At 45.2% G+C, this 27,227-nt stretch overlaps 2 protein-coding genes across 2 annotated transcripts in view; one reads left to right on the top strand and one right to left on the bottom strand.

The window, feature by feature from the left end:
- Window positions 1-690: 690 nt before the first annotated feature.
- BMP7 (bone morphogenetic protein 7) overlaps window positions 691-27,227 on the top strand; it is a 50,355-nt gene continuing 23,818 nt past the window's right edge. The window contains exons 1-2 of the mRNA XM_084537755.1: window positions 691-1,448; window positions 25,412-25,604. Of these exons, the coding sequence (XP_084393881.1) occupies window positions 932-1,448; window positions 25,412-25,604 (710 nt within the window). The 5' untranslated portion in view covers window positions 691-931. The remainder of the gene's footprint in view (window positions 1,449-25,411; window positions 25,605-27,227) is intronic.
- The window catches only part of LOC311445534 (uncharacterized protein), a 265,193-nt gene continuing 258,367 nt past the window's right edge, over window positions 20,402-27,227 (bottom strand). Inside the window, exons 6-7 of the mRNA XM_084537764.1 lie at window positions 20,937-21,001; window positions 20,402-20,508 (exon numbers count right to left, since the gene is read on the bottom strand). Coding sequence (XP_084393890.1) covers window positions 20,503-20,508; window positions 20,937-21,001 — 71 coding nt within the window. The 3' untranslated portion in view covers window positions 20,402-20,502. The remainder of the gene's footprint in view (window positions 20,509-20,936; window positions 21,002-27,227) is intronic.

The raw sequence follows: 27,227 nt of genomic DNA on the forward strand, positions 1-27,227 counted from the left end.
ACACACGGTGAAATCACTGCTTTAGAAAGTTGACAAGTTTCAAAGCAGTTTGCCACAAAGCTGTGTGCCAGGCAGCAGCAGAACAGGGGATGGCGACAGCAGGGTAATGCAGATGTGTACGGTACCCCTGTGCAGGTTGATGGGTCCAAACCACGTAAATGCTGCTGGTTTCATGATGCTTAAATGATGATCCCCCTCAGCCCTGGGTTTCTAACCCTTCCCCAGCAACTCTCCTCGCTGCCAGTTGGAAAAAGTGGCCGGGGCTTTGTGCGCGCAGCCACACGCGTCTGTGTGCACGGGAACATCTCCATCACCGCGTCTGAAACACTTTGCTCTTGGGTTTGTCCTGGCCAGACTCTCTGCGACCGTACTCCAGAAAGAAAAAAAAAAAAAAAAAGAAAAAAAAAAAAAGAAAAAGAGGGGTGTGTGCGTGCGGTGTGGGCACAGTGGTGATGTGCTCGCCCCTTCCCTGCGCCCTCCCGGTGTGTCCTCCCCTTAGTGCCATTCCCCGCAACGCACCCACCGGGGGCCGGCTCCCTTTTTCCCCCCCGAGCCGCCAGCCTCGGCGACCCTCCCGACAAAGCAACCTGATGGGCTGTTCCTCCTCTAGGCAGCGCCGGGGATTTTCCTCTCCCCGGCGCTTTGCAGCGGGCTAGAGAGCGCCTGGCTGCCCCAGCCTGCTCCTCCCACCAGAGCCACCCTCCCGCTGCCTCTCCGCCGAGCACCACTGCGCGCACGGCCACAGCTCGCCGCTGCCGCCCTCCCTCCCCTCTTCTCCTCTCTTTCCCTCTCCTCTCCGCTCCGTCCCATGGGCCGGGACCACCGGGCAGCCCCCTGCGGGCCATGAGCCGGCTGCGGAGCCTCCCGGGGGGCCGCCGGCCGCCGCAGTGAGCATCCGCCCGGCACCGTGCTCCGGCCCCCGGCGGCGCGCATGGTGGAGGGCAGCGCCCCTCGGCGGGGCAGCCCCGAGCCCCCCGAGCCCCCCGCGGCTCCCCGGGGCCGCCGGCCAGCAGCGATGCGGGCGGCGGGGCGCGGGCAGCCCGCCTCCTGGCTCCTGGTGCTGGGCGCCGCCGCCCCCGCGCTCTGGCTGCGCTGCGTCCTGGCCGACTTCACGGTGGACAACGAGGTGCACTCCAGCTTCATCCACCGCCGGCTGCGCGGCCCCGAGCGCCGCGAGATGCAGCGGGAGATTCTCTCCATCCTCGGCCTGCCGCACCGCCCGCGGCCCCACCTCCACGGCAAGCACAACTCGGCCCCCATGTTCATGCTGGACCTCTACAATGCCATGGCCGGCGAGGAGGGGGCGGCGGGGGCCGCGGCCGAGGAGGGAGAGGGCTTCTCCTACCCCTACAAGCCCATCTTCAGCACCCAGGGGCCGCCCCTGGCCAGCCTGCAGGACAGCAACTTCCTCACCGAGGCTGACATGGTCATGAGCTTCGTCAACTTGGGTGAGTGCCTGCCCTCGGCGAGGCTGAACGCGGGGGGGACCGGGCGAGGGGAGGCCAGTGCAGAGCCCCAGACACGGGTGGGAGGCACAGGTGGCCCGCTGAGGCCGGAGGGAGCCGCTGGCACAGGGCGAGGACAGGCAGGTAGCAGCCCTCATACAGGCGACGTCTTGGTGAGGCTGAGCAGCGGTGCGCAGAGCGCCCCGTCCTTCCACCTTGGTGCTCGGACAGCCACCGGGCTCACCGCGCTCCACCCCGCGCACTGACACGCCACGTTCCTTTGTTGTCCTCTCCCTTCGAGAGTTACGTGCCGCACCTCAGAAATGGGATTTGCAGGTATGAGCTGAACAGGACAATTAGCGGGGCCGTTCCGCATCCCGCACTGCCAAGGAAGATGCCAAAGCCAGGCAGGAGAGCAGGGCATGGCACCGCTCGTGGCCCTGGGGACACGGAGCCACCGGGGCTGCCCAGGTGCTTGGCACCCCGTGGCGTCCCGGTGTAGCCTTCCCCGAGCTGAAGGGGCCGAGCTGCTTGCACGTGTTCTCCTAACGGCTCAAGAGGGATTCCACAGTAAATCCTTATTTACTCTTGCAGCTTTTTTCTGTTGACCCCGGTTTATGCAGCTAACTTGCCTCTTTTCACAAGCACATGTGGATGGGTTTATGCAAATGATACAAAAGTTGGCATGCTTTGTATGCGGCTCGCTAGGCCTCTCTAATTGGATGCCACGGCCCAATCTGATTTCTATTTGCTTGCTGTAGATTGCACACCCGTTTGGACTGACTTGGCCGGATTTGAGTAAAACACTGTCAGGACGAGTGTTCTATTTTAAATATATAATTATAGACCCTGGTTCACTCTATCCATTTTTAGACCTCATCATGCGCAGCTCTGAAACCACCACGCGTACAGATTGGGTGCCTGCAAGTTCAAGACAGAACGCGAATAGTATTTGCAAAACAAGATCAGCTCAAACTTTGCCCCAAACCAAGAGGAGAGCAAGAGGAGCGCACCTCTAGCATGTAACCCGCCAGGCACCACAGGCACCCCCCTCATCGATAAATCCATTACCGCCTTTGTGGATGTCGCTGTTCCGACACCTTGGCTGTCTGGAGCTTCCGAGGCAGCACACATTAAACCACCATCCCTCTAATCCCCGTGCGTTGACTAACTGAAAACTGTCAGTAGCTGCAAAGGCTCCGTGACACGCGTCAGTAATTACTGGCCACGGTAGCCATCCCAGCACGGTTCTTGCGTGATACGGAGACGGCACCGTGCGAGAGCTCTATTTTGCGCAAGCTGCACCTCCTTATTACATGCCATAAGCTTCACAGCAGGAACCCGATTTACATTTGGCCCAGGGACTGCGGTCTTGGAGAGTGCTGATACTTTCCATTTACAATTATCGTGTTTGCCTAATCACTGCTAGATACTTAAGCTGATCGGCAATGATACATTTAAATTATCAAATATTTGAGCAGCCAAAAGTACAAATGGCAGTCAAATATTTGACTTTGGAGATTAGAGTGATCTTGCAGACATTGTTGCCTGTGGTCCTTGGGTCCTACACGATGTACACCCGGAGTGCAGGGAGAGTTCCTGACACAAGACAAAGGACTGGAAGGAACTACGGTGAAATTCACGCTTCTGTGAATTTCAGTAGAGTGGAGCGTTTGTGAAACGTACCTGGTGGGAGGAAGCTTAGCTCTGGGGAAGCAGCCGTGCCCCTCCTGTGTGGAACTATTTCACTGCAGACCTTTCATTGGTAAAATTGCAGCGCTCCAGTCCCACACCTCCTACGCAAGGAGAAGCCTTCCTGCAGCCTGTGGGAGTTTTACATACAAGGAGTTAATGTTCAGGTCCCAAATTACTTTGAATACAAAGGGTTTGTGATTAGAGTGGAATCGATCCATAAGCTGTGAAGTAAAAATTACATTATTGGATGTGTCTAAGTGAGAACGTTTTATGGAGCAGGTTGTACCTGTACAAACTGTTCACACTCAAAGTCCCGATGTGATGTGATGATGGTAGTGGATAGATGAATTTCGACCTGTTGGGCTTTGTAGTTAGCTTAGAAATCTGAAAGCGTTATTTCAGATACTTAATTACCATTTTACTTACTCATTCTCAGCATGGTCAGAGAGTAGAAAGCACAGGCAAAACCCAATAGTTTTACAAAAGACAGGTGGAATTATTACCAGCAAGGCGCATTTCAGAGGTTTATCTGTACTGTTTTGTTCCCTTGTCAACAGTGCATGCCAGGACGAGTTTAAAAAGGACAGAGATCTATAACAGCTTTCTTCATCACCGTGCACACCTTTCATCCCATTATAGTCATCGGTCTTTCATCTTTATAGGACAAAGACAGGCTTGTTTATGGACTTTTTAATGAGTTAGACCAGCCACTCGCTCCCATACATAGTAAAATGCAACACCTGCTTCTATATGTGCAGCTTTCTGTGCCATTCAGGGAAAATAAGAAGATCTATTATAGGATCGATATTTTTCTGGGGAGTTTCTGCAATGATCCCTTTTACACCAGAACTGAGTTGCTAAATGAGACTGTTGTAAGCTGTGTCCTAGTTTTGTAAGAGATACTCTGCGAGCACGACGTTTCACAGGTAGGCTTTTATTACCATAGGAGAGCCATCACAATGAGGAAGTGGCACAGCATAATAAACTTTCATCTCAGTAATGGAGGAAGTAAAAACGAGTAAAGAAATAATATAGAAATTTCAATAAACTAAACATGTTATTCCAGGCTTCCAAATGCTAATCTATATGCATATTTTTTTTCTTTATTCATAATCCCTACCTACTTGTACAGCTTTAGAGGAAAAAAATACAAAAATAAATATTTACATTGAAAGATTTAATGCACTACATAGTACAAAAAAAAAAAAAAAAAAAGAAAAAAGAAAAAAAAAACACAAAAAATACCCACAAAAAACTCCAACCCAACAACAAAAAAGTACACAGTGATTTCTATGGAGATTCTGTGTATATTTATTCCAAAGAATTTATAGTGAGTATTGGTAGGGAGGAACCCAAATACAGGTGCTCCATTTCAGGGTTATGTTGCAGGGAGCTTTGTACTAAGCTTGTAATATCACTGTAAAATCCTGACAATTAATTAGATTTAGATTTATAACCAGTTAATTCACAGGCTACGTTTCGTCTTAACTTACACCTGTGCTAAGATGGATGAGGAATGGATTTGTGTCAAGAATGAAGTTACATGTAAATTAAAAGAGAATTTAGCCACAGTGGTCTGACGAAGCTAGTCAGTTAATTACCGTCTAATTTTATAAAATTTATTACTCTAATTTCATTAGCTGGAATTCCACTTCAGACCCTGTCCAAATAAAGTTTACAAACTGATCCATTTTAAGCACTGAAAAGACACAAAACATTTTTTGCACGAGTTTAAATTTCAAGTTTATAAACAGCAGCTAAGGAGTAAACATCCTCCACATTACTTAGACCCTCTCGTCTAAAAATAATTGAGTTGTCCTTATGTGGGTAATCTTGACTTGGTAAACAGACTTGCTTAGAATATTTTTTTTAAAGAGTCGGCACAAGTGATATGCAATTTGTTAATTTGTCTCATGGTTGATTATAAAATGAACAACATTGTTTAATCCTGGCAAAAAATTTGGGGGGGGGGGGGGGGGGGGGGCGAGGGAGGGGAATTAGTCATTCTTGGAAGGAGCACATGAAAGTGGCTTTTGTTAATGTAAATCAAGAAGCTGAAGAGCCCCCAAGTTTCCTTTTATTTCATACCATCTGGCTATCCTTTTTGTTGACAAGTGTTTGGCATAGAGAACCATCTCTTTGCCCTTTAATAGCAGGCTTTAACACTGTAGGGTATTAGAAAAAGATTCTATAACAGTTAAAAAATTTCCTTCGGGGAATACTTTATAAAGTGAGCACGGGCTGCAGGCATTTGCAGCTGTAACCTGGCTTGTGTTAAAATTTGGAAGGGGCTGCCTTGCATTCCAGCTCACTACAGGCCTTCATTGGTGTACAGCCAAAGGTTAATATAGATGTCACACAGTTTTTCTTTGGAGAGCCTCAGATATAAGAGTACGCGTACAGCTGTGTTTTTAGTAACCCTTTCATAATCACTTCTTTTAAACCTCATTTTCCTGCTTATATAAATCAAAGATTTTCAAGGATATTTGACCTGGATTTGAACTTATTTGATCTTCACATATTTCCCACTTGAAACAAAGCAGATTAAATGCTAGCCCTGAATGCCTGGTCATGATCACATGGGTCTGTCCATACATTAGGCCAAGCCCTCGGCTTTTTCTTTCTCCTCCACCTAGTGCTGTTACCGGCTCTCAAGCCCGAACAGGTACACCCTGTAATTGTTTTAGACAGTGTGGATGTATACAGCGCTTGGTGGTACAAGAACGGCTACGGTAGAAAGCCTGCAGCAAGCAGCACTTAGGGACTGCCCTGACTGCAGCACAGAACAGGTATTCCCTCAGTGTCCGGCCAGTTGTAGAGAGAAATTCCTTCCTTTCCAAATCACCGGGTGCAAAATGATAAAACAGCAGCAGCGAGCGATGTACCTGCATCCCACGGCTGCGGTGGTAGCAAAGAAGCTGTCAGCCAAGGACCTAGGTAACCAAGGACAGATGTCCTCATGCAAGGAAAAAAATAATGCGTGGAAATTGTCCCCCTCTGCTCGCTCGCCTTTGTAGGTGTCTGCCAGAGGAGCAGGGGCTCCGCACAGCTCCCGCACAGGCTCTCCTGGGGAGGCGAGGCCCCCACCAGCATCTGTGGCCTGAAAGCCAAAGTACGGCGGCTTGTAAAGTGCTTTGAAGGAGACGGGCCTTGATGGCCAAGTCTTGTGATGCTTGTAACAGGAGCTGGGCACAAGTGAAGCGTGCAGGACCTGCTCCTCTCCGAGCACCCGGCCCCGTTTGCCGTCGGTCTTGGTTGCGTGCCCGCGTGTGCGTCCCCACCGCTCCTTTTGCAAAGGAGGTTTAGTGGCCCCTGGGCAGGCAGCACGAAGCCAGGCGTTACGTTTTCTTCTGTAAATAAGCTTGAAACGCTTTTTCGGGTAGGGGGGAGAGATGTGGGAGGGAAGGTTACACAAGTGGTTGGAAACATTAATTAAAAACAAGATTATAACTATTAAAGCCTAGTCGGGGCTGTTGACAGGCTCCTTTTAAATAGGACGCTGCTATGTTTTAGTTTAATACATTCTGGCAGTGTCACCGGGGTTAAGGCTAATACTGGGATGTGTGGATCCTGTCATGTTATTGTCAGGAGGAATGCAGGGATTAGGTTTAAAAGTGGCGGTGGGTGAGTGGTGCAGCTGTGTATACTTATTATAAAAGATTTAAGTCCCACTGGTAAAATCAATATATTAAATTGCAAGAGCCTCTGTTTTTAATTAGTTTAAATCAAATATACTGTTAGTGCCATTATGGCTTCAATCCTTGGACCAAGTGAGGAAATGCTAATATTTACACAGAAACTGTTAATTTGTGGTTAAAATGATAACAAATTTAGTTTTACACATCTAAATTGTTCTAACTTGATGAATACCAGTGAGAAGTTGCAATGATGGATGAAGTCATCTGAGCAAGAGCACAAGTAGGCAAATTTTGATAGCGGGCCGGATAAAGAGACTACCTGTTAATATCAAGCATTAAGAGACCATGGTATTTTAAGCCCCTTCCAGTAGTAGTCATCCTCTCTGAGGCCTGCATCAAAATATCCACTTGGAATTAATTACATAGATATAGAAGCTTTTATATAAAAATATATTTCTTCTCTAAAGGGAAGGAACTTCTAAGGAAAGCAGTGAGCTTTTGGAATTAGTTTCAGGGTTAAGATCCTCATTCTACAAATGTTTGAAATAAATGGGACTACTCACTAGGACTAATCACATGGATAAAGCTTTGCACATGCACATGTTTGGGAAATGGAAACCCAAGAGAAAATTCTTGGCTAGGTCTTCATTTGGTGTAAATTGTCGAATTTCTACTGAAGCTGGCCCTACGGTCTCATTTATACAACTGTGTGTCCAAAGTAATTCCAATAAACTCCCTCTTGATTTACACTAGCACAATTGAGAACAGAATTGGGCCAAAGAAATGCCCCTGTGTTGAAATAATGAGCACGCGGTAGTTTCTGCTACAGCTTCAAACAGTTTTCTCTCCTAATCTTGAAATTGTTTTTGAGGGAGGTTTTCTTTACTGCAAACAATCAAAACACGAGCGAGCTCCTATTAGTCACTGCTTATCATTATTAGCCGAACCCTTGTTGTTGAACTACAGCTGAATTCCCATCTATGCAACAAACAGAATTTAGCAAATAATGTTTGACAAAAATGTGAAACTGATATTTCTTAATACAAGACATATTTCATGTGGAGAAACTTCAGCGATGAAAGATTCCTGGTATCAAAATATCTGAATCACAGTACAAATAAACAGTGTGTTGTAAAGACTGCGGGGCCGAATTCCATGCTGGAGTAATTCCATTGAAGGCAGTGGAGCTGTGCCAGGAGATAAACTGCCATCTAGATTTTTTTTGGTGTACATGTGAAAACCAGAAGTCTTTAAGATTTTGTCAGTAAACATCTTTGCTAAGAGAAAGCTGCAGGTAGCAAAATTCAAGCCAACTCTTATTCAAGTATCTCTTTTTGAAATCCTCATTTTGTTGATGAAACCAATTTGCTGTGGCCCCGCTTATTTGGGTATACACTGTACAGTCCCATTATTTATACATGGTCCCGATTTACAGCAGGTTACATATAAGAGCTCATATGTGCAAGCCTGCAGGATCCGGCCCCACAGTAATGTGCCATGCAGGCTCTTTTAAACATTTGTGTCGACTGCATGTTGGAGTCAGTGAAAATCCTTTAGTGATCCAGATCGAGTGGATTGAATTAATGGCAACTTTGAGACTACAAGTTTTAGTGTAATTGCTTTATTGTTTTGGAACCAAGATGCTTACAATCCGGTTCCTGTGCAAACATGTTTAACGTGTGTTAATGTGTTTCAAAACCAGACCCTCTCCGCAAAATTCTGCTTTTCATTAATTGACATCAGTAGCATGGTACAGTATTTCAAAGCACTGGCCAAATATAAACTGTGTTTCTAATTTCCTTACTTTCCTGTGTTTGGAATGCCAATGTTAATTTGTTCCCATGGAAGAGTGAGAGCTGCCAACCACAGTTTTATATAAATGGCTTTACAGTGCAGGGCTGCCAACATTAAATGATACTTAGGAATTTTCATGACATTTTGTATTTAATTCTTGTGTATGTGAGAGAAATAGAGAGAGATATATGGGATGTTGAACAACTGCACAAACACTGATGATCAAGGCAAATGCTTGCAGTAATTTATCCTTTGCTTAGCTATTACTTCATGCTTCTTCTCATTTAAGTTTTTTTTTTTTTTTTTTTTTTTTTTTTAATAGTCTATCAGATATTACATAGCATTTTCCCTGTGCCTAGAAAAAAACTATTTTGCAGTGAATTTTGTTGCTAACTATCCAGATAGCTCTATGGTTCCTCCCACCTCCCACAATGCTAGTTATTTATTAATAGATTAGCAGAAGGGCTTTTGTTTATGTTGTTCTTCTCACCATTATGCACTAGATTGTAAGAATGTGCTATTACTCAGCATGAGAAAGCGGGGAAGTAAAAAAAGCTCCCAGAACTATGTACAGGAGGATTAAATGATTTTGATTTAAATTGCCAATATTTTTGTCTAAAAGAACAGGCACAGCTAGATAAAATCAATTGATTTCTTAAAGAAATTCAAGCATAATCATAGTTTCTTCAGTGGTATGTAGTGTCTTCATACATGAAACAAACGCAAAGTTCCATTTAACAAATTAATTTTAAACTGACGGTGAAAACAAGGTCTGTTTATGTACTTCTCCTTTCATTCCTGGAAGATATTCAAAATACAAATTGTTCATGTTTCAGTAGACTCCTGTTAATGAGCGCTATGGTTTATCTCCCAATTTTCCCATTTTATTGGAACAGGTGCAGTGTCTGCCATCTGTGCCAGCGCTGTGCTATACCAACAAACAAAGTGTTGTTTTGGTTCACTGGATTTAAAAGTCTCCTGAGAGTAAAGAAATGAAAGAGAAAGAATTTAGAAAGTGCCTAGTGAAGGAGAGGCACTTCAAGTAATGTGCTTTGTCACTCAAGTCTTTCCGTAAATTACCTTAAACTATTTCTAAACTGTTTGAAAAATTTTATCCGTAGAGTGTTAAGTTTCTGTTGCATCTTGGAGGTCACACGCTATTCTTTATCATCTTTATCTTTCTGCAATAGCTTCCAATCTAGACTCTTCTGTTATCAGGGTGAATTAAATTTTACAGGAGTAAAAATTCTGCCATGTCTTAAAGTGGAAGAACTGTAAACTTTCAAATTTTGTCTGTTTCTGATTCTGCCTTATTTAAAAGATACTGCAAATAACCCAAGTTTAAAGAAGATTATGTTGTAATTAGACAGACAAACTCATAATTATTTAAGGGCTAAAACAACAACAACCCTTTCAGGTTCATTTTGACAGTGTTTATCCAGTGTATCTGGAAAGGCTTACAATTAAAGTGCCTGAAGGGTGGGGATGAGATTTTTCAGCATGCAGTCAGTACTATCAGGTCCACCTGGCCTGGGAAACTATGCAGGCTTTGTAGTAGAGAAAATCCTTTAACTTAGATCTTCATGGCAAGCTCTTAAAAGCTACCTTCCTTTTAAAAAAGAAACAACAACAACAAAAAAAAAAGGATGGGAGGGGAGAGAGGGCACTGCTTCCCTCTAAATAATAATTAAAACGAGCCAGTGCCTTGTGAGGCTATTTATGACGAGGGCACAAAATCATGTTGATCAGGCTGATAATGTTGTGGTGCACCATGTTTTAAAGTTTTGCCTGTTGTGCACAAGTGCCTTTCAAGTGAGCAAAAAGTTTCCTCTCATTAGGCTGCAGCCTCCCAGCGTGCGATGCTGGTCTGAATTACACCTCCACGAGGAGCCCCTGATGGCATCAGCTGGAGCAGGCTGGCACAAGGCCACTGCAGCAGTGAAGTCACCGCAATTGACACCATCTGAGGATCTGGCACGATGTCTTCACCAGGTTTTGTAAATCTGGTCGAGCTTTGACTCTTACTGGGGCCACCGCGCCAGATTCTGCCTTCAGCCACCTCGCTTTGTTGGCACTGCTGCAGCTGCCTCGGTCCTCTGATTTTACCAATTGTTCTTTCCACAGTAGAGTGGCAGTAAAACTTTTTAAAAGAGACCAAAAGAACCCTGGGAGATCTACTAAAAAATACTCATAAAATAATACAGCATCGGTAGTTGGGGGCTGTAATTCAGACGGAGAGACAAGCCTCTTACCGGGTGAGGGCTGGGAGCAGGGCTGGCAGCATTTCCCTACTCATCTACCTGAAACCCCCACTGGCTTAAGGAGTCTTTTGGCACCCCGAAGGAAAGCAAGTTCAGGTTTATCGGTTAAATGGAAGCCAAAAAAAAATATGATAATTAAGAAATTTTGAATTCTGGTGCTTACCAGTTAGTGGTGTTCAAATGCTTTTGTACCAACATGCGAACAACAATTTATTTACACCATCCAAGTGCCTACAATAGCACGAACAACAATTGTTCACCACGACCCACGATCAATTCCCAACAATACCTGTTCTGTCTGCTGGTAGATGCTGGCAATCTGCTCCTTCCCTGGTTTTCAGGGTTAAAACTTATTGCTTCTAACATTCAAAATATTCTGAGTGTTTTTATCTCACTACTTTTATTTGTTTATTACTGTGCAGTATTTATAATCCCACAGGGACTTTTCAGAGTTTTATAAAGAGTTCTGCACATCCCTTTTGCTGAAGGTTGTGTGGCACTATAAACAACATGCTGAGTGTAAGTTCCCCTTTCTGACCATAGCCTTAAAAAATCCAGCATTCATTAAGAGAAAGGAGGGGATTTTTTTTTCTATTTAAGAAAAAGAAATAAGGGGAAAAAAAAAAAAGAAGTAACTTTAGCCTCATGATCTGCTAGCTACATAAAGCAGTAAATGTTCAGTTGAGACAGGGAAAAACCAGAACTGCTGGAGATTGGTTGTTTCCTTTTGGAGGAAACAATAAATGTGCCCACTTGTATTTTAACAACATTACTACTGGGCCCCCTAATTACACAAATATACTTGTAATAAACTGCAGAAGAGAAGAGCTAAAAAGAATCACTCAGCACAGGACTTGCTCTTCAACTCAGAAAGAAGCTTTTAGGAACCAGTCTTTAAACCTTGGGCCGAATCAGAAGATTAAGATATTTCAGCACTCCACGATGAGTCATTTGTCTTCTAAGACAGGTGAAAAGGAGAAGGTAATCGGACATGTGGTGCAAAACCTCTCTTGCTGGTGTGAACACAGCTTTGACCTCTGCCTACAACAGTTCCTGCAACTCGGTGGCACACATTATAATCAAATTACAAGAATATTGGACTCTGTAGCCCCAGATCTCTGACCATTACGCCCCATTAAAACCTAACACAGGGGACACAGAAGTACATGAGAGAATCCAGAAACGTGCTCAAGTAAACTCCAAATATTTCTTTAGAAAACAGTAACTGTCACTGTGCTCGTTAGTCCACAACCATACCATGAGAGTTGTTTCACTGAAAATATGGCAGAGTTTGGGAAAACCATAAATCAGCGTGTCTGATGGTCTGAAAGTTTTTCCTCCCCATATTGGCAGCCGTAGTCCAGCACAAAAACAGTGACTGGTGGGCAGGAGACTGAACTGGAGAAGAGTGATCTGTGTGCCTGCTTCTTGGGAGACACTTTCTTAAATGCCACACTCTCATCTCTGTGCTATTTTTAAGAATTGCACTCAACAGGACAGGAACTGTGTTCTCCTCATTCATACCAAAGCGATGTGAAGACGTGTGTTACGACAGCTGATCTTTTACCCCAGAACTGCAATTGCAAAATTGTGTTCAAAGACAAAAAAAAAAAAAAAAAGATCACTACAAAACAAAACAGCAAATGCTGTTGTTAGGGGCTGACTCAGGAGGCCTGCATGGCCCAGCCCTAGCGGGAGGCTCAGCATCAGGAATCCAGCACCGCGCTACACGAGTGTGGTATGCAGGGCTAGGTGCTGCTGATGGCACTCACGGTGTTATCTCGTAAAAAAATTCCTCTTGTATAATACAGATGGTGGGTGGGAATTAAACGGAAGATAAATCTCCTAACCCCCAGATGATTTTACGCCTGGAGCGCTGGCCACCAACGTTTGTAGCAGAAAGGAGACACGCACACATTCTCTACATGTGCATTTCTGTCTTCTGAGCACAGTTCTGAAATAACAAACTGGCCATCACTCGAGGACAGGAGCACGTTACATCTACCAGCAGAACTATACGTGGATGTCATCCACTTACAGACCTTTAATATTCATGGTTCTTAGGCCCATGTACCACATTATTAAAAGACTAAGCAATCCCCTGGCTGTTTCTTAATAAAATTGTCTTGCACAGAAACCTTCCTAGAAAGCCAGAAGGCCATGTGCATAAGCTGTGAGTCCCACTGCAGCCAACAAGACAGGGAGCTGCTGTGCCGTGTCGGGTAGGAAGGATCGGTTCACTGTTGGGCAATGACCTTGTCCCCAGTTCCCATGTTTCAAAAGCAGGAAAATGCTGCAGTGCCCCACCTGCCTTGGCAGCACATAGGAAACACGATGATCTTAAAGAAAAACGTGAAATGCGTCATGAAGCCCCACACTCTGGAATATCTGTTTAAGCAGTAATTGACATCTCTGAGCATTATTTTCCAAAATGTTTCCTCCCATGCCCATAAACACTGTATTTCTATCGCACAATCCTGGCTTACAAACTCTGCTCATATCCCCAGACCTTCCATATGCAGAACACCTGAAAAATATACAACAGAGGCAACAGCATGGGCGCAAGAGAAGAGCTGTGCTCTGGCAGAGTTTTCCCCTCCAGGGCATGTGGACCTTTCTCCTGAATAGTTTTTGCCCCCATCACAGGCAGCAGCTCTCCTCTCCCAATGCTTGCCCGCCCAAGAAATGCACAGACGTTTGTTATTGCACAGGCAAGCTCCAAAGGTCCTGCCCATCGCGGTCTTACGGTACGGCACGGATTGTGTACATTCCACTTCAAAATTGTGCTGATTGCAATCGAAGGCTGAGATTCTTATCTGATGGTCGAACGCCTGATATCTGCTGGTTATTTTGTAATATCCTACAAACTCCTTTCTCAACAAAACCAGAATCTGGGATTTAAGCTAAGAAATCCAGCAAGCCATATGCTTTCAAACCTGGAAGACTAGTTCCTGGATTATTTTCTTTTACCAGAGTAAGCCACAAAAAAGGCTCGGTTCCCAGCACATGCAGCTCCCATCGTGTTCCTCCCAGGAAGCCCGCGCAGGTGTAGACCCAAACTTTGGAATATTTGGGGAGCTGCTGGTATTGTTGCGGCAATACATTACTAAAGAAAGATTAATTAGATTTACGTTATTTATTTGGGCAGCTGTTCAGTAGATAAAAGGAGGCCTGATGCAAATGAAATGAATAAGCACTAAGAGGCCAATTTGCAGTCGTTTCTCTGCTTGTGTCCCTTATCACAGCCAGCGAAGAAGCGGGCACATTCCTTTGACAAAAATGAGGCATTTGAAGATTCCATCAGCTGAACTTTCTCTTTCAAGTGCTGCCAGTAGATGCACAATGTATACATGTGCTTTTAAAAGACTTTTATTTTGAACTCAAGATGTGAATCTATGGTATTAAGAAAAGCAGAACAATCCTTTATTTAGCTGCACCTGCACCTTAATGCCTAATGAGTTTAGTCTGATGGAATCCAGACCTCAGGAAGGATTATAAATTCTCATTTGATTTCATTTACTTCTAAAATACCTTAAACCAGCTGTACCAGTCTAGAATCCAGTCCTTCTTTCTATATCAGTTTTGCAAATGTTGTTGAATCTTTTGCTGTATTAAGTAACCTTATGCTCCATAATAACACACCAATAGTAATAAGGACCAGAAGGCAACTCGAAAAAATCATGTAGTGGAAAGATAATTAGCAGCAATAGAAGCTTGAAAAGCATTGGTTTACAAGCACAACTTTTTATAAAGTTCTTCTTGCTCTGGAAGCAAAACTTGGAAAAGAATTGAAACTAAGCTAGCAGTCAATATCCTCTTTCTCTGGCCTGTCCTGGCAAACGATGAGTGCACATGTTCCTCCATGTGCTAGCGGTACCTCGGCCATTTCTGTCTGCTTTGTGCAAACACATCAGGGATGCTTGGGCACTGATCTTCCCAAGATTACTGACTCAAGCTATTTATTATGAACAGTATCTAATTTATCAAATACATCTGAAGTGTTCTTAGTTTGCCCCAGTGTCATTACTGGAATGCAAGAGCATAATGTGCTGCTGTCGCATCTCTGCAAGATCAAATCACGGCATCAAAGAATCATTATATCATTTTTGTTTTTCTTTGCATGTTCTATGCACGTGCCTTCCTGCAGACCAAGGTGCCCGTGCTGCAGGCTCCCAGCTTCCTGCAGAGAGGCTCACACCTCTCTGAGAGAGAGGCACGCACCCTCAGAAGAGCAGGACACTTTGAGCGCTGCTGCCCTCGTGCTCCCAGGCTGAGCACTCTGCCAGGCTGCCGGGCACCAGCAAGCTGCCTTCCCTTACCTGAGCTTACCTTAAAGCTGGTTGAAACACATCATGTTTCTTTGCTTCCCCCTAAACTGAAATTCAGTCACAGCTGAAGAACTGCTTCACACTTGGAATCTATCAAGAACGACCTTTTTATTTCACAATTTGCATTTCAACCCCAACAGCCCATTTTAGGTTTCCCTGCAGTAGTCTCCTGTGCTGCCTCTTATCTTCCCTGGCTGAACGCAGACGATTTCTGCCCAGATCTGCTCAGCCGCTTGTCTCTCCTTCCTTGGGCCCGGGGATTTGTTTCCATTTGCTCAGTGCTGTGTGTACAAGCAGACAGAGCCGACTGCTGGTTTTTGCATCAGTGACTTTTTGAGAGGCCCCCAGCCTCCGAGCAGATTACAGGAAGCACCTTGAGCCCCATTTGTCTGCTGCCTGGACCGGGGGATTATTTTCCTCAGCGAACCATATTGTCATTAACTTTTCTCCCTCTTCGTGCTCTGCAGCCCCCTCCCTGCTGAGACACCCGTCGCCCTGCTCGCTTCTCCAGCCCAATGCTGCCCTGTCCCACGCTGTGGCTGCCACCTTCCTGCCCCTGGTCTGCGGTTCCTCCCCGTCCTCCCCAGGTTGCCACTATCTCCTTGACCCTTGGATGTGCTGGCAAAATGTGTGACTTGGAGTTCACACCTAACGCTGGCGCAGCTTCCTGCTGAGGTTAGCATCACCAGATACATCTCATCGATTTCACAGCACCATGAAAGCAGCCGTGTTGTCCCCCGAATTACAAAGAGAAAGAAAGAGGTATAATGTAGCAGTCAGCTGTATTCGAAGAAGGAAAAGAAAGATATATTTGTACATCTCCACAAACCTCTGATAGCCATATCCAGAGGACTCAGGATTTAGGGGATGCATTAGCAGTGCATGTCTGCTCTTTATTCATTGCTGCACGCCATGCATTACAGTGCAGCCAAAGACAAGAAGGCAGGAGTAATGATGAGCTTCTGCCTCTCCCTTTGCTCACTGCTCAGTTTGGCCGCAGGAACATTTCTAGAGGAGGGTGCAGAGAAGTGCTAAGATTGCCTTTGGTAGGCAGCAAACTTGGCAGCTGCCCCTCCTGGGCAGTGCAGGGTGCCTGCAGGGAGCTGCAGGAGTCCCTGGCTCGAGGCTGCTGCCGGGCACATCCCCAGCTGTGCACAGGGGAGCAACGGTCCCAGGCTGCTGCAGGCTGGCATGGCTAAATACCAGTCTCAGTTAACCACGCTCCCACTCATCACATGAGAACTTGAGACGTTTTGAGATGGCCACAGCGCTGCTCAGCTGGGAGGACACAGGAGGAGCCAGGCTCTGCAGCATCACTGCAGTCCCCAGCTCACCCCCTGGCTCTCTGGATAAATGCCACCCCTAAGGTGCTGAGAATGGCAAGATGCTGGATGCAAAGCCCCAGCTCAGCACTGTCCTGGATCCTCGCTTCCCAGTGTAGGGAGGAAAGAAACAAGAAGGTTTGAGATACTCAGGAGATGAAGGTAGAAGTAGATGTAGTCTGTCTAAAGAAACATCTTCATTCCCATTTCTTCCTTTCTTCTCTCAGCCCCCCCTTTTCTCTCTTCTGTCATGTACCCCCAGTCCTGTACAAATACTGTTACAGCAGCTGCTGACTGATTGCAGCACTGCATGCTGCTGTGTTTGCCTGCTAAGGATGTAAATAAGGAATTCCAAAGAAATGCAACTCTTCCCTGCTCATTTGACTTTGCTTTCCCCAGATACAAGTTCAGAGGCTGCACGCTCAGCATCAGGATTCACACCATGGTCAGTCTGTTTACTATTAGGAGAGTTCTGTGTTCACAGCACAGTCCCATGTGTAAATTTTTCACAATACCTTTCATCTAGTCTGGCTCTGATTTCAGCAGAGAAACCACAGCGTAAACGGGTTCTGATCAGGGTATGCTCAGAAAAGAAAAGAGATTACCTGTGCCTAACCTGCCCAGATATTTCATGGGTCTTCTTCAAGCAGAAATAGCTTCACCACCCAGCATTGCCTCTCAGTGCCTAAGACATCTCCAAACGCAGAGGGCAGCACACGTACTTTTCCCTGTCCATCTCCTCCCAGTTATTATCTTTCCCCTTTGCCATCTACCATCCCAAGGAATTTTAAATGAAGAGTCTCCTGGGTGCCCCACAGGGTCACAGCAGCATCCTTTCACCCCACCGTGCTCCCTGGCAGCAGGGCTCCCCGGAGAGCAGGTGGCTCAGCATCGTTCCCCAAGCTCTGCCAGAAGCCACTACGATGCCAAACCTAACATCAGAAGAACCTCAGAAAGGGCCCAGCATTTTGTTAGAGAAACCCCAATCTCTGCTGTGAGCCGTCTTTGCTAGCTGAAGTTCGGCTTAGTCAGGAAGAACTTGCTGCTGCTTCGGAGATAATTAAACCCATCTTCCCTCAACCCGCTGTTTGTACACGCACAATGATACCATTGTTCGGAGTCATGCAACACATATGCTGACATTAAAGTGTTTAATCTTGTAGTACAGTATTCCATTATTTTTTGGACATCTGTACATGATAGAAAGGGTACGTATTAAGGGATTTGTTGACAAAGAAATGGCTAATGCTGATACATGTGTGGACTGAAAGGATCTTTCCAAGTTATGTTCAGCAATAGGGAGACTGCTCCTTCCCAGGCCCGAAGCCTGGCACAGATGTGATATGCACTGCTGCTATTACCACTTCTGAATTTATAACAAGGAGTCAGTGTTTAGAAGAATTTTGGAAGCTCCCTGCTGGGTTTGTGGCTAGGTGGTCTTGCTGGCAACACCACCTTCATGCTGAAAGCTAAAAAAATGAAGTGATGGTTAAAGGAAGAATATTAACTCCAGAGGGCTTTTTTCCCCCTCTCAGGGCAAAAATGTTGACCCTGGATTGCTCTGCAGCCGTGAGCCCAGAAGAATCTTGAATCCCCCTGTTTCTAACCTCTGGGACTGGGGATCAGGATTTATGGAGCCTGGTTTTCATCCCGTTTGAAATTAATGCACTAGTTCTGCTTGACACCAGTGGACAGGCCAGGACTTTGCTCTGCCACGTACTGAATTTCCCCTGCACCAAGGAAGCTCATCACCTTCACCTCCCTTTGCCCAGGTGTAAAACGGGTGCATGAACACCAAGCATCTGGGGGCGAGTTACCCAAACCAGTTCCCTCTGCTGAGCATCGCCCTGGTCCTGAGCAGCCCCTCCTGAGCCAGGCAGGTGGGGATGAGACCATCAGGACAAGGCTTTGGCAGGTGAGCCCAGAGCCACGCAACTGCCTGGGGGTCTCGGGCCAGAGGCTGAAGGACAGAGTGCCCCTGGCTCTGCATCCTCCCCCTTGGGCTGTTCACACAGCCTTTGCCCCCACCTGAGCCACTCATCAAAACGTGCAAGATCTGGCTCCCAGCAGCGTTATTGCACAGCCAGATGAGGGCTCCCAGTAAGTGTAAATAAGCTCTCCAAATACTGTTTTTAACACTCTTAAAAAATAAAAAATCTCATCAATTACATACAGCCCAGGACATTTGCTGTACTCCATCCATAGGGCTCCCAATTTATGATCTTCAGCTATTTCTCCAAGCATTTCTTTAACTGCTGCTTCAGCTGCCTAATGTCAGCATGTAAATCTTTTAGCTGAGAGGATGAAGCAAATGAAAACCAATCACAGAGCTTCACATTCCCAAATTCTTGCCATTATAAATTTACTACAACTGCCCCTGTAGCTCTTGCTGTCAAGCACAATGAGGAGTGAAACATGGGCCTTAGCAGGCTGTGGCTTGGCATGACATTATTGCAGTCTTTATTATACTCCCTCTCCTCCTTAGAAAAATATAGGGACTGACCTTGCACTTCTTGCTCAATCAGGAGTCCCGCTGGGCCCAGTAGGCCCTTTCAGCTGCAGAGACCGCTGGATCCTTCCCCTAATTGCTTTCCTCCTTCTTGAACCTCACCAACATAAGGAGAAAAGGCCTATATTTCATAAATGACATGATTTTATCCACCAATTTAGAGACAAAGGAGTGCAATTTATAGAGGGAACATTTAATCCCTGTTAATTAGGATCCCATCAAGAGCTCTCACATTTGGCATCCTGAAAATTTACAGCGCAGTTTCACAACCACGGCGGGCCCGGAGCCGAAGGGAGAGCCCTGCCCTACCTCCTGCTGCCGCCTCTCCAGGCCAGGTGAGGACGGGACCCAGCTCAAAGCCCCTCTGGGGAAGGGAAAAATACTTTCCAGCTGAGTCCACTTTGCAGGCGATGCACAGATGGGAGCTGGCCATCCCTTTGAAAGCAGTAATGTATGTAGGCTGCAAATGTTTGTGGATCCCTGGCTGAGCTGGTGGTCCCCGGGCAGCTGGTCTGGGAATCCCATGCTCTATGCAGAAAGGAGGCAAGAAAGTTTATGAAGTTTTGGTTTAGGATCTCTAGGGCCGGTTGTGGGAGGAATTAAAGGTAATTTTTCTGGAATTCAAACAAGATTTTGCGCTGCTGGATGTGTAAATCAGCATAATCTGCCTTTTTTTTTTTTTTTTTTTTTTTTTTTTTTTTTTTTTTGTGAAAACTAGTATTTTATGAAAGCTACTGGCCAAAATCCACAGGTTGACTGGACCAACCAGCCAGCCCTCAGCCATCTCTGCAGAAGCTGCTCATTTTCTGTAGCTCCGCAGCTATCAGAGGAAAGGGAGACAAAGACTTCCCTATCCACTAACCTCACCTACTTGACTCCTTCAGTCCCTGGGGTCAGACAGGCACAGGTAGACTCTTAAAACATGTTAGACATCACTCCTGGAGCGTGGCAGAAATTTTTTTTTGGCATTCAAATTTCTGGTGGGTTTCACAGGCAACCACTGATGCCTCTGCAGTTGAGTCTCCCGCGTGGCTGAGAGGCTGAGGTGAGGGGGTGTTGTCTTTTGGAATCTATTTTCCTTTGACTTATCTTTCGGTCTCAGGAATTCAGGACCTTTAATCTATTTGAGATTAAAGTTCTTTACAAATCCCTTCTGGCCTTTTTGGGGAGTGAAGAAGTTAAAGACACCCTACTACACATTCCTTTTGGTGCTTTTTTTTTTTTTCATTGTAAATTAGAAACAAGTAGTGTTCCAACTTCTGTGATCGCTAGAATAAATGAGACAACTACTCAAAGCATCTTGTAAAAAACCTAACACATTATCAGGTGAAAGTGTTAACAGGAAATTTAAAATTTTTACCTGTTTAAATATTCAAAATATATTCTAAATACATCCTCCATATGTGCCAAGGGGAAGAAGGCATAGAATTACCAAAGCTTTCACAATTTGGCAGCCTGAGCACAAGATCTGTTCATCTGGTGTTTACTTTGCTTGTGAAAAAGAAATTTTTTACATCTGCAGAAAACAAGAATGTAAAAATACTTAGGTAAGTAGACTGGCAGAAGTAAGGCCTCCTGCGAAACCTATTGAAATTAGTGGAAATATTCCTGTTGACTTCCCTGGGGGGTTGGCTTAGCTCTTTTAACGCTTCTGTAATAATTATTTTTAACAGTCATTCCTGGAAAATTATTGCTGTGATTCACTGGTTCTTTGCTTGATACATGGAGTTAATGACTGACACTGTGCTACTGTGCTTGGAACAGAGACTGAAAAACTGTACTGTTTCTTTGGTATGTGTAGGCAGAAATAACAGCTATTGCAGGCTACATCTCAACATAATCATGGCTGTCATGTATCACGCCTTGAGTACCATCAATCCTTGTTACAAAACCAGTGGCCTAACCAGTGTTTACAGAATTAGCTCGGATCAGCTTTCCACTTACCAGTAGTGATTTACAAAGAAGCTGAGAATAGCTGGGGCTCTTATTTCCAGTCTCAACATATTTTGCTGTGAAAATGACCAAAATTAGGATCAGTTCAAGTTTCCCAGCTCTCTGCTGATGTATCATTTGCTTTAGAAGTTTGGGTACCCTGGGGTATTATATCAGGGTCACAAGCTTTTTTGTCCAATATTACTTTTTTGGTACTGGTGTCAACTGAATTGCCACAAGTTCTAGATGTCAACCATTACAACTTTTCATCTCTGTATCTCAATGTTTTCAAGTTTTGTATCTGAAAAGAGTACACGTCAAAACAAATGCCAAGGATTTGTTGACATTTTATCTTCAGCTTTCCCATATGTTTGGATCTGATACTTGGGTACGTTACACCTGCGCGCATGTATCCATCGTGTTTTCTTTTAATCATCCCAGTTGTTGCACAACCATGCCACCCGGCCTCCTCTTGCATCACTACAATGCCACAACAGAGTTGGTTGGGAGAAACAAAAGACTTCAGAGAGCTCGGAGCCCTATCTGTATCAGATAGATGACTGCAGCCTGTGCAGCACTCAGATCATGGGCAGATAGTCAAGGCTGGACTTTCAAAGATGCCAAGCTTCCTTGCATATTTGCAACAGAGGTGTGGCAAATTTACTGACAACCACTAACTGAAGATACGTGCTTGTTTTGTTCACATCACCTTAACTGTCCTTCACACTTTTCTTGTTTTATTTTCTCAAGAATCTGCTGTCCACCTCCATGGAGCTCTCAGGCTCCATCATCTTGGCCTTTCCTTTCCCACAGGACTACGCCCAAGGGAGTGTCTGATGATCCCCATCTGGAGTAGCTACAATTGTCTGCCACACTTGCCATGCTGCTCTTGACCCAAGAGTTATTTTACACCAACAGATTTTGAGATGTGTGTGAAATGAGCTCATAATTTGTCTACAGAGGTTGTGCTTCCAAAATAGAGACCACGTCTAGAAATGAGAAGAGGTTTGCATTTACACATGCATCACTTGTGGATGGATTATTTCGTTAGGGGGCGAGATCCACTGTTTTCCCACAGCTAAGGCACGCCGTCTGTTTCATAGCAGAATTATTTTTCAAGGGTGTTCTTCCTTTTCATATTTTACGCCCTTTGATTGCACATCCAGAGCCTTGGCTTCCTCTCCAAGCAGCTGCCTTGCCAAGGCATTTGAATTGTGACAGTTTCTGAGCTGGAATTTCCAACATTTCAAATTAGGAACTGGGCTAAAACTGTTCACCAAAAGCCTTGGGGTTGTAGTGATTTGTAAGAACTGTGAGCTTAGGACAAACACAAGTTCACGTTCTTTGAGCTATTAAGTATACTCAGCAAACAATCACACTGTGTTTTGACTAAGTGAGCATTTAACACACGATGGCTGACAAACAGCTGAGATTAAGTTCATCAAAAATGACCAAAAGCTTCTTGATATGGTTGGTTATGACAATAAGGATCACGATTTTACAGACCTAACAGAGAAACTGCAGCCACATTCAGAGAGCTGTAGCAATTCCCTTGATTGTTTCACAGAACACTTGAAATACCATTCCCCTCTTTAAACGCCCCCCAACCCTATTCAAACTCCTCAGGTAATTAATTGGAAACAACCCTGTTGCAGAATTGTCAAAGGTCTGACTAACACCCATCAAACCCAGGAAACTCGGACTCCTTGAGCACTCCCCTGCTTACCTCATGCTGTTGTGCTTAAGGTATTACTGGGGACTACAAAAAGTGCACGATCATATATACTGTACCATATGTTCACAAATACCAAAGCACAGCAGCATGAATTAAGGATAGGATTTCAGTCCTCATAATGAAGAGTCTTGCTTTTATGAGTTCAAGTCAGACCCTTAACGTTATTTTAACATAGATTTTGGTGTTTAATTATGTAATAAGATTTACTGCAGTCATCTAACAGATGTTGATTCAGGGTCAGTGTTTCTCATAAATTAGTTCTGAAAGGATTTGTTACTTCTGGGTCAGCAGATAGGACCAGAGTGCAAAGAAAAAGGGGAAAAACAATAAACACTGAGTTGAAGGGTTTCTTGGGATTCTTTCTTCAGTTACATATCCACATATTTTCATGATCTTAATGACTATAGCCACAGGAATGTTTGCTTTAACACTAAAGATGGCTCAGCCCAAAACCCTATATCCAAACATCTGCAAAGCATGGGAAAGTTCAAACTCTGGGGCTTTTTATTTTATGACCCCGACCATTAATTTCTCACACTAATATGACACATTTTTCTGGTGCTCTGCAGTGGGAATTGCTGTGAACTCTTAGCAGCACCCAAAAAAGTTTCATCTTCACGTGTCTGTTGTCAGACTTTGTGCGAAGTGTATACACCAGCACTGATTGATTATTTGTATGTATGTAGCACTGAAAGGGTGCACCCACCTTCCTTTAAAAATTCAGCCTTCCCACGTCTTTGGAAGCAAATCTTGCTGTACATCCTACAGTTTGACCTATCTGTAATCCACCCTGCTGATGATGTTATCCATAATATAATTAAAAACACACAACATTATATTCATTCTTCTATAGTTGTGGTTAAAAGAGATATTACATATTAAAATATTTTTCCATTCCTCTGTAATTTAGGTGCAAACAAATTCCTTTGAGACTGAAATCATACTCTTTGTATCTTTTTCTGCTGAGAGTATTTTGAAGGGAAGGGATTGAGGCATATTTAATAGGGTTGCTAGCACTTACAGGGCAGTTTGAGCCTGCCAAGTGTGTTACAAAAGCTGGTGACTACTCACAATTCTCACACCTCAGGGTATGAGAGAGTGAGCAATCTTCCTGAGGCTGCACTAGATGTTATAGCTGGAGGTGGAACAATAGCTCCGTTCACTCAGTGCACGCAAAGACTGCCCAAACTATAAAACCATTTGCTGAACTTAATCGCCTCTGTCTTGGAAAGTTTAGGGGTTTCATACCTAAAAAACTCCTCTAAGACGAATCCCAGCTATTAGTAAGAGCGCTGAGGTATTTCCCTGAGCAGCAATCATACAGTGGCAAACTGCGAGCCCTGGACTGCTTGCAGAACTGCTGCTCGAGAGAAGGAAGAGCCCGCAGCCAGCTGCCGACCGCCGGCCAGCAAAGCCGGGCTGGGCTCACTCCGTGCGAGCGGCCGGACACGGTCCTGCTCCTGGGGACTCCCCGCGCTCTGTCCCTGCCACCAGAGAGCCCCCCGAGGTAAATTTGTGCTTTGCAGTGCCATAAATTTAAATAGCACTTCCCAGTCTCAGGCTGAAACTCCTCTTTTTCAGGAGTAATTCCATTTAAGTCAATGGATTTACACAATGGATTTACTGCTGCCAGAAGAGAATCAGGCCTGTAGAAAGACGCGCATTCTTTGCCAAGAAAACCTCAGAGCTAACTACTTGAATTGTGCAGTCGAGCTGCAGGGAGGTCAAGTGGACAGACAACAGGACCAGGACACGCGGGAAGGCCCTGGTTCAAACCTCGGCCCTCTGAACGCCATGCGGCGTGACCTCTGGCGAGTCCGTGCGTCCCCTTGTACCTCTGTTTCCCCATTTTCCTTTGTCTGACTTGTCTGTTTAATTTGGAATTTGTTCGAAGAAGGGCACTGCACTTAGTGTGTTCAGATGGGGCACTGACACCTCTCCTCCCCTTGCTGCAGCTTGCTAGGGGAAAAGCTCGAGGTCTTTGTCTCCTCACCACAGTGCCCCTCTGCTCCACCACCACCAGCAGTGCTGCACGAGCCCATCAGCCATACATCAGCGGCAGGCAGATCCATCAGGGGCACAACACGCCATCCCAGTGCTGTCTCGGGAGGAATCTGGCACTTCTTGCTATTTCAAACTCACTGTTGGTACATGGAAGGAGGCACTTTGAACGTTTGCTTCACAGCCTGGATCGGTAAAGATGCCTCAGAACAGCAGCTCCAACCCTTGGAGTGGTACTGAGAATCTGTAATGACTTCAGCTGGCACCAAATGTGGGTCAGCAGCGTGAAAGGTCCCAAGGACTGGAATTTGCATGTGTGTATACGTGGGTGCGGGTATGGGTGCGTGTGTTGTGCTCAGAAGCAGAGTCAAGTCACGAGCCAGCACTGCTGCAAAGCCCCCTCTGTTCCTTTTGGCCCCTTCCAACAGCAGCCCAGCCTTATCGGTGGCAAATGTCCAGAGTCACTTGTCAAACGTGGAGCTGCCAAAAATCATTAAAACGCAACAGTCACTCACACCCTGTGCCAGCCAGCTGTAAAACTGTTTCGAAGACAGCCTAGTAAACACCTCTATACTTCTAGTGGCCTAGATAGAGGCTTTGTGTCCTGTGTGCTTTAACGAACCGAACGGCAGCACGAGATGCTGCAATCAGATATTCTTGCCCTTTGCTGTTGTGGCAACTCGCAAGCTTGTTTGATGGTGAGGGGAAAGGGAACAAAGCAGGTGGCTAATGGGCTGTTTTTCTGTTTCAGTGGAGCATGACAGAGAGTTTCACCATCAGCGCTGCCACTACCGAGAGTTCAGGTTTGATCTCTCCAGAATCCCAGAGGGGGAAGCAGTGACAGCCGCCGAGTTCAGGATATATAAGGATTACATCCGCGAACGCTTCGATAATGAAACGTTCCAGATTAGTGTCTACCAGGTCCTCCAGGAGCACCCGGGAAGGTGAGTGACCCTCAGGGAAATCCTGATGCGAGCACAGCAGGTGCCTTCAAGGGCTTATGCTCAACATTTTCACAAATACCGCTGCCACTGGCAGAAGGGGCTTTAGGCACAGGGGCTGTCCTGTGAAATCTCAGTCGATGCTAACACAGCTGCTGCATGTGCTCATCCACTATGGCAAGGGGTGAAGGTGTGAAGGTGCCTAGGAGCCTCGAGGTGCCCCAAGAGCACCCAGCAGCTGAGGAGCGAGCGAGGGGCAGGGGCTGTGCTCGGTGCTAGTGCGGGAGGAGGCCACAGGCTCCAAGTACTTGAACATTTCTGGCAGACATTGCCTCTTCCTCCTGCTGCTTATGGATCCTGAGGTGGCAAAACCACATCTGAATGCTTCCTTTCTAGTTGGAGCTTAATTACTAGCCCTTATTACCAAAGGCATTTGAGCTCCCTAATTAACAAGGACAGATGACACCATGCTCTTTATATTGACTGATTGTTTTGTGTGTGCACAACTACAAGATGAGCTATTAAATCCATTCCAGGGAATTATTAATGTATGCCAAACTCCCTGACAAATCCTCCAGGGAACTTGAATAAGAACATATGTTTAATTTTCTCATCTGTTCTTGGTTCCAATTAATCAGCAATCCCAAACCGCTTATCAAAGGCACTTAGTTTCATTTGCACATTTCTTCTAAATACAAAGCCTACCAAAAGCGAGACTGCATTTATTTACATGAAAAGTATTTACAATCACATGCTAGTCAGAAGTTATTCTCTAGGACTACTAAATATGAGGCAATAATACTACAGACCTAATTTAAGTTTATGAAAAGAGAAACACTAGGGATTTAAAAGGGGGAAAGTCCAAAAGGGTAAGAAACAATAGTGTAATCAGGATTCCGGCTTTATAGTTTTAAAAGAGGTAATAAAAAGGCAAAAAAATATATAGTTTTGCATTTTTGGTCCATTAAAATGTGATAGGAAACCTTATCAACAGTTCTAAATGGTGAGACTTTCTACCAGCTTTGTTGTATGGTAAAAGTATTTAAACACTGGCATGTGGGTCAAAACTCGTGTTTCTCTCAACATTTCTAATGACAATTATTTACAAGGTTTGAGGGACTACGCTACTATTAATCTATTTTTATTAAACAATGATAACTCAAGCATTTTAACTAGAGTTTCTTAAAGGAGAAGGCAACAAGCCACAAGCACGCATAGGACCTGTTCGATCCTGCCTTCTACAAGCATTTAAGTTCTTTCCATCTTCAGCTCTCACGGACACAAAGGCCTCCTTTTGCTATATCTCATCAGTAAGTTATATAGATAACAGCTTGCGGGGATACCTTCTCACTCACGGGAAAAGCAGAAAAAGGATATGTGTTGGCAGATGCCCAGCGTGCCAGGACAGTAGGGAGAAACATATCCTTAGAGCAAATGTCCTTCCTCACCACACGAATGGATGCCAGGGAAGTTCTCCTTCAGAGTCTGATTAGTGAGGTGCCGGCAAGGAAATTTACTGACAGAGTTAGGATGAGATTCAGCTCCTTAGTTTTAAGGTGATACATCCACAGATTTGTTACAAGGATCTATAGAGAGGGCTGCGAGGTACCTCCTGGGTGGGTCCTG

Source organism: Aythya ferina (assembly GCF_964211825.1).
Source record: "Aythya ferina genome assembly, chromosome: 16".
Classification (NCBI taxonomy): domain Eukaryota; kingdom Metazoa; phylum Chordata; class Aves; order Anseriformes; family Anatidae; genus Aythya; species Aythya ferina.